General features: G+C 32.4%; 1 protein-coding gene across 8 annotated transcripts; it reads right to left on the bottom strand.

Moving 5' to 3' along the window:
- Nucleotides 1-713: 713 nt before the first annotated feature.
- On the bottom strand, nt 714-6,049 carry LOC137828580 (uncharacterized). Of its 8 annotated transcripts, none has more exons than XM_068635267.1 (10): nt 5,785-6,049; nt 4,570-4,672; nt 3,817-3,923; nt 3,627-3,695; nt 3,336-3,451; nt 2,740-2,794; nt 2,484-2,604; nt 2,144-2,191; nt 1,942-2,036; nt 714-1,180 (listed from the first exon to the last, which is right to left on the bottom strand). In XM_068635267.1, exons 3-10 carry the CDS (start codon nt 3,913-3,915, stop codon nt 1,085-1,087), a joined length of 699 nt encoding a protein of 232 aa, XP_068491368.1. In that variant the 5' UTR covers nt 3,916-3,923; nt 4,570-4,672; nt 5,785-6,049; the 3' UTR covers nt 714-1,084. The 8 variants fall into 8 exon arrangements, with proteins under 8 accessions (XP_068491368.1, XP_068491347.1, XP_068491362.1 ...); XM_068635246.1 differs by having other exon boundaries at nt 2,484-2,646; nt 5,785-6,044; XM_068635261.1 differs by lacking the exon at nt 5,785-6,049 and adding an exon at nt 5,478-5,739.
- Between the last annotated feature and the right edge of the window lie 2,132 nt (nt 6,050-8,181).

Genomic DNA, 8,181 nt, shown 5'->3' on the forward strand with positions numbered 1-8,181 from the left:
AGGAGGAAGAAAATTTCAGATGATCTTCAAATTGTAGAAGTATTAGATTAGTTTCTAATACTTAAATTTAATAATTTGATTATTGACTTCTATTGTTATTAACTGTTTTAGTGATTAAGACGGTCAAATTCATAACCACATCATTGATAGTTGTCAACTTTTAGAATTGAATTGGTTAACCTTTTCAAATTTAAGTTAGGAATCAATTTTTTGAAGGAATCAATTCAGTGTATTTGGTGAAAGAGAACGAGTTTTAATGGAAGAGAATAAAAAAAAGATACAATTCAGATAAAAAATAATATTAGAATTGAAATTAGAAATTTCTTATTTCTGTATTACGGAATATTAAACATCAGGATTATTTTATTAGATCTGGAACTAAATGTCTCCAACTCAAACTTTTGCTGCAGTAATGGAAGCATGAACATGCATGATTTGCTTGTGGCTTGATATCTTTTTGTAAAAGCCTAATCTGAGGCTTGACCCTAATTTATTTTAAACATAAACTGATCTTTGAAAATTTATTTAAAAGTCTAATTGGTAAAAAAATATAAATATGTGATAGTTTTGAATGTTCAAATAATAGAACTGGTAACATAAAGATAAAGTAAATTAATTAATTGCTAAAGTAGTTAAACTAATCATTTTAACAATTCTTAACTAGTTGGACTAGGCAGCAACAATTTGTTAAAATACCTCACAATCAAACCAAATTAATCAATGTAACCTTTTTTCAGTTCAGTGAATTAACCTCTGTATTACAAATGCTAGCCCCTTCTAACCTCATCAATATTCTATCTTCAAGATTTTGAATTCAATTTTCTTAAGGGCTGTTTGATGAGATGATTTCTCACAGTTCATCTGTTTTCCATTCCCCTAAGGATTAAGGAACTCCACAACAACTACAATTTTATACTTCTCAAAACGCCCCTTCAATGAGTCATTGTCTCATTTATTCAGCAGGTGACTCTTGCAAATTGATTCAGAAGAGAAGCAAAGTCCTAGACATTGTCTGCAATACTTACAAAATTGTGGCACTTGAATTTTTTTGCTTATGGACAGAAGAGGAAGAATTAATCTATTGTTACAACAGATTGTAAGCAGGCAGATCTTGAATTTTGTTGATGTCTTCTAAGGAAAGCTCTCTCTCCAATTGATTTCGTGTTGCTTGTAGAACATCCTAAAGCCATGGGCAGTGTCAATGCATTTCAAAAGTTGAAAAGACCAAACAATATACTAGTGTGTCAGATAATCATTACAAAGCAGTTTCTGGAAAAAAGTAAAAATATATGGAAGGAAGTTTCTGTATACCAACTTCAATTGAAGAGTCCTCACTTTCCCCTAGTTACAATTTTGGTTTACTAATCATTAATACACTCAACAGTTCTCTCCAAAACTTGTTCTCTTAGTTCTTAGAGAAGTTTTAGTGTCCCTGTTCCATAACAGGATATAGCAGTTCTCTTATTATAAGGAAAAGTCACCATAATAAATAAGTTGTGGACTTTAACCAATTTCCTAGATCATATCTACAGTAAAAAAATGGCCTTCATATAAAAGTTCATGCTATTTCAAAACTTCAAAACTCATTTAATTTAACACAGGCAAACATCCCACACCCACTAGTTTTAAAAAAAGCATATCACTCCCTTTCTTTGGATAGTACCAAAGAAAGGGTGAGTATGTGACTTAATCAAAAGGTTAAATAGTGAAGTGGTAGTATACGTATCACTTTATCTAATATATAAAATTGGTGAATATCTATTTAAACTAAGATCAGTGAGTATTGTTTGAATATATCTTAGGTGAAGTGACTATAATTTTTCCTTTAATCTATTTTATATTGTTTTTCTTTTCTATACTGCTGAAAATGTTGGAGGCCTAGGAGGGAAAAGCATGAAGGACTGGAGAAGATGCAGAAAATATGGAGAATAAAAAGCATACATTAAAATCCATGTAGGAAGCGTGCATAGCCAGCCATTGTGCATCCATCATCTCAAACGCTATACAGTATAAAATATCGAACGCTTCTTCATTCTCTGCAGTAAAATGCAATGAGAATCATGAGCAATTGAAGGAGTAAAAACATCAAAAAAAGAAAATATATGCACACCATTTGACAGAACAGATTAAGATGTAACCACACCTCCTAATAACTTGACAAAATTCGTGCCTGGAAGACATCGTGGCTTTTCTGAAAAACACAAACAACATTTGGTGAAAACTTTATTAGAAAATGTCCTTTGCCTTCTCACTTTCTGACAAGGGGGAATATTTACAAACCCCAAAAGGTCAAATACCAAAATCATTACTACAACATCAAGAATAAAGTTAAAAGAAATGTTGACCAAATGCAATGCATTTTATGACTCATCATATTGTGTCCCTACTTTCTAGTATTTTCCCCCAGTGGGTGAAGTGGTGGAGTACTGGTTCACTAGGCTACCCTTTTTACTCTTTCTAGCATTGCGAAATAGTGCACAAACCTGAGCATAAATCCAACATCTGTATCAACATATATGATATATTAATGCCAGCAACAGCAAATGGGTACTCCCAGGTTGCTCTCTTTCCATCTTTCTTCAGTAACAACCTGTGAAAAGATGCCTTCATTTGAATTTCCATAAAATTAGTAATAACTCGTCTTTTCTGCCAACATAGATATCAAGAAACTAAAATGAGAGGACATAAAGGCAGATGAAGTTCTTTCAGGTGTGCTGAATAGGAGACACAAATGCATACCGGATATTTCCTCGCGAAAAACAGTAGATTTTCAAGGGAAATGAAGCCACATCCCCTGAGGAAATCAGGATATCAGACATAATATAATACCTTGGAATAGAAAATTTTGACGTAACGGACTGATTAAGCATAATGCATTCTCTTTAACTGTGTATGACCAAGTGCTTTCATATGATATGCAATTACTAATCACAAACTTTGAAGTCACCATATCAATTAGTTTCGGATCCTTGTTAAAAATTAAGGAAAGAATCCACTCTCTTATCAGCACGTTCTTTCATATAATACATTCTGTTAACCTATGAAGCCTGGTTTCCTAGAAGTATTATACATAGATTTTTAGAAAAAATACAAGATACTTCAGGACAGGGTTGGGATTTAACTTAGTTATAATGGACAAATACTATATGTATTTTCTCCAAAGCATAAACATATGAAGTTGGTTGGCCTTGTTTCCTTTTCACCCTACTTATTTACTTGGACTTTAAACTTTGATCATGGTAGAAATCTGCATATTTATATTTATTTGTTAACGTATTCAAGACGTATCTAATCCATAATTTCAAAAAAGTAGTCATGTTCCCGTATCTGTGTACCTAAAGTCAGTTGATGGATTAGGACCTTGCCATCCCATATCTTTCCATTGGTCAGAAACTAGGCCTTCCAGAGATACATTAGGAAAGGAACAATGCCACAAAGCTCTCAGTGATTCCTGTTGGAAGTGATGATATTGTTAGTAAACGTGTACTGACATTACAAATCAAAAGTTGAAAGCCTTCCTAAACTTCATGATACAGTTCTGTCTTTCCATGAACCAGAAATGAAGCTTTAATTACTGAAGTATTGAGAAATAAAAAGGAAAAATCGGTTCACAAAAACAGATGTACTTGATGGTCGGGGCGAGTCTCATCATAAGGCACTTGCAGCCGTTCTTGAAGCCTTTGAAGTCTTTCCTCCTGAGATAATCATAGAAACAATTTAAGCTCACCCCATCTGAAACACACAAGACTCAAAGAGAAGGAAAAACACTCTGAAAAAGACAAGGGAAATTCAACAAATCATCAACTTCCATTTTACCTCTGCGGGACTCAAAGGATAGTCAACAAATTTGTCATTTCGCTTATTAGTGCCTGTGCGGTTAAAGAGTCCTCCTATCCATGATCGTGACCCAACCATAGCATTAGCTATCCATGCAACAAAATGGAAGAAAAATTTGAATGATTAGTAATGCTGACACAAGACAGAATCATCATGTTGCAGTGTTGTTAGTCATTACATACTTTGACATACTGAATTTCATAACTGATATAAGTTCTTCCAATGCATTCTGAAAATGGTCACTGCCTTCATTTTCTATTTCAGAAAGCAGAATGCAGAAGAGGCATTCCTCACAAGAAAGTCCTTAAGAATTAAGAAGTGAATCTTGGATAGAACAAACCAAGCAAACACTGCTTGAAAGGCAGGGTTACACAATATATCCAGTTCTCACACTTCACTTTAGGTTAATCATTAGTGGAAAGGGTACTTAACTTCCTATGTAGGATTGAAATCAAGAATGCTCCCAAAATGAAACTGCCAAATCAAAACTTAATCCTTATTCATAGAAATTAGGCAGCTATATCACCATATTTACAAGGATAATGTCCTTATGGAAACATGAAAATCTGATAATTGAAGTATTTTACAGAAACTGTGAAGTTTCTCACAATGTTCACTAGTCCTACACATTCTCATTGACCCATAACATCAATCAATTAACATATTGATTTGTGAAGAGAAGCAAAAACGTATAGAAAAAGAGAAAGAGATGGAGAAAAAAAATTTGCTCACTAAAACATTGAGTCAACTGAGATATTAAGTGAGTGGAATTAGGAGTCCATTCCAACTCTTCATCTTCCTTTCTGTGTCTCCAATAAATCTCATCCTCATCAACCTGCATTTCAATTTTGAAAGCATCCTTAAGCAAAAAGTGATGGTATAAAGAGAACATGAACAACATGTCAATGAACCGAAACTATTGAAAAAATTCCTCATTTATTTAGATGAATGAATCTTAGCCGGCTATCTCAAAGTGCTAAGAACAATGACTCAGGGAAGAAACATGTTTTGGTTTTTAAACTAATAGGAAATTCTTCGAGTTGAAGTAGCTAGAGTGAGAAGAAGAAACAACTAGACAAAAGACTATTGAACTAAATGGCATATGACAAACACAAAAACACTTGAGACTACATCGGTGTCAAGATCGAAATGCAAGTGAATCATCCACACGATTATTTGTTTAACTGCATCACAGTTAGTTAAAAAGAGACAGATTCTGAATGGTATAATAATTCTTTAATTCCACTGGAGACTGAACGTCATAAACATTTTTTCTTAAGGCGAATTTCCAAACATGGAGCTTAAGATAGAGAGATATGAGAAAACAATGGTGAATTTACTTTGCGAAGAGAGGAACAAGAGGGAAAACATCGTTTACGCTTCCTCAATCTCATGAGGGTACAATCAGGAAGAAGGGTCTGTTTTCTCTTTAACCGAAAGCAAAAAGGGAGGAAAAGACAAATCCATTTTTTGTAACAAATGGGTGACCTATGATTGCACTAAACTCATGAACCCCTCTCCTATAATTCAACCTCCCCATCATTCCTATGCTGTTTATTCGCTGATTTCATCTGTGGCAATTACTAGAGAGAGAGAGGGAAGAAAAAAGAAACGAGTGGCAACATCATTGAAGGCCGAACCTGAGGTTACAAAAGCCATAATAAGACGTTGAAATAGAAGGACAAGCATATAACAGAGGGATCTCTCGTTTGGTTTAGCTTTATGCTGTAAAGAAGTTAGTGATGCAAAAGAAGATTTGAAAAGTAGGGGTGGGTGTCTCTGCTCTGCTTAGCATTGATTTTTGCTTTTCTAGCTCACCAACTTTTCATACAAGACAACCATGATATTTGTCCTATCAAGGTAAAGCATTGGCATAAAGACGTGTGTAATGTAACACATTGCAATGTAACATTGATACATAGATATCATAGATATAATAAAATAAACCTGCTATGTGATGTTATGGTATCTGAGAAGAGGTGTCAGTGGTTGTGATGTTGCAGGTACTTGGTGGTGTTAATGTCAGAAGGAGAGGAAGTGGGGCAGTAGAGGGAAGTGGTGGGGCCAGACGGAAGAGGGAACATGGGAAGTGGAAAAATGGCATTTTGTTTGAGAATGAGTTTTGCATTCGGGAAGGAAATGAAAGGAAAGGAAAGGAAAGGAAGGGTGTTGTGTGTTGTGTGTTGTTTCTTTGTGTGGCTTTGGATGCCATACATTTTCCCCATTGCTAGCCTATACCGTAGTTATCGCTGCTGCTCAAAGTAACTCTCTTTTTGTGGTTTTTTTTTTTTCTCCTGCATGGGTCCAAATAATACCATTATTCTTTGGAAAAGATTTTGTTAAACTTACACTTGAAACTCAATTATAATCATATTTTAAATTAAAAAATAAGTTAAATATAATAAAAATATTGTTTTTTTGGTATGTGAAGTGAATGTTTAACATTGTGTATGACGCTTACATACTTGGTTTAGCATTTGGAACATTAGATTCGTGTTTCAAAATAGTTCATAAGATTTTTTAGGATGTTTTAGAACAGGCATTTTGTTCAAAAGAAATTCAACCATGTAGGTGGAAACATTATTAAGGATCATGTTCACGACCCAACCAATTCAAAGGTTGTTGATGAGTGGCCATGTGTCAAAACTGCCAATTCATTCAGACTAGTAAATGCGGCAGTGAGTAATTTTAAGAGAATAGTTAGTATTTTTGTTTTGAAATTTGGCACCCTAATGTTTCTTTATCAAGCTCCACCATTTGGGATTCGTCACTTTGTAATTTATTATAGTTTTCAAAATGGGACTAGTGAATTTGATGATTTAATTGTGATGAAATCGTAGTAGAATATGTAATAATTATATTTATATATGTAATATTATATATATTTTTAAAATATGATAAACAGTTAAATTATATGTTTTATGAGATATTTTTTTTTAAAAGATAGGAACCATTTTATTGTAGTTTTCGGCTGTTATACCATTTGCACTACAGCCTGTGACAAAAGGCCCAACAATGTCTTGTAGTGTAGCCCTGCGTACCAATATCAAACCCAAAACCACTTTCACTACTAATTTCGTCTTATTTTCACTTCAAAACTATTATTTTATCACATAAAATGGATGATTGGATACATACGTTTATGTTAATATTTTTATTCTTTTGATTTCAATTTTATTGAATACAGTATGAATTTGTATTTTCTTAAATAATTAGGAAATGATTAAAAATTTGACTTACTTTTTGTACCAATAGAATTTTGTATTGTTTAGGACAGAATGATTTTAGTACGTATCGATATTCGATACCGACTAAACGTTAAGTGTATTTATTAAATTATATATTAAAGGTAATTAAGTCATATAAAAATTAGGTAATGTTAATGTTAATTGCGACACACCTTAATCAAGGTCAAACAATAAAAGGACTCATTAAATACTATAAATAGATGTTACAACCAATACAAAGGTACATCATTATTACAACATTTATATCAAAAAGAGTGTCGGAGAACCTTTTGAAAGTGTCTTCCCGATCGAGAGTTGAAGCCCGAACGATCAAAAGACAGAGGACGAAAGTAACTGAAGTAGGAGACTGAATTGTTCCATCGGTAGATACTGTCATCTCAATCCCTCAACCAAGAACAAATTCCAAAAGTAGAACACAAATTTCAAAAGTAGAACTTCTTGTTAGCCCGTGTTGATTTTGAAAAAATTATCTCTTTCAATAGTAAAATCCAAATATATTTGTTTAAGTATTTTTTTTTCTAATTATTATATTTTATTTGAATATTTAAAATTTATATATTCCCACACAGCACATAATCATCATATGACAGGTTCAATACCAACATTAAACATTATTTGATATTTTTTTTCAAAACTATAAAATACTGACAACTAATTTATACTTGTTAAGAAATTTAAATAATATTATTAGAATTTTATATAATTTTAATATTTTTTTTGAATTATCTTTAAACAATTAATGTGCTAAGAGAATAATAGTAATGACGTTATATTGTTAAAATTAAACTTTTCAATTATCCAATTTTCATAATAGTATAATAGTAATTAGAAGATTTTTTGGTTGACTCCACTTGAATAAAACCTTAAACTCCTTTTACTGTAAATAAAAATACATTGTCTAGTAGTTCATATAATTTAGTAAGAAGAATAAAATAAAGAAAAAAAAAGCATAAGTAACAACAAGAGTAATAAGAAATCAACATATAGTAATTTATTCTAGTTCACTCAAACTCAAGCTACATTCAGTCTTTTTAAGCAACTATTTAAGAATTTCCACTAACATCAACACACTTGGTCAACAAGTATTCAAAACATC

This window comes from Phaseolus vulgaris, chromosome 11, assembly GCF_000499845.2.
Source record: "Phaseolus vulgaris cultivar G19833 chromosome 11, P. vulgaris v2.0, whole genome shotgun sequence".
Taxonomy (NCBI): domain Eukaryota; kingdom Viridiplantae; phylum Streptophyta; class Magnoliopsida; order Fabales; family Fabaceae; genus Phaseolus; species Phaseolus vulgaris.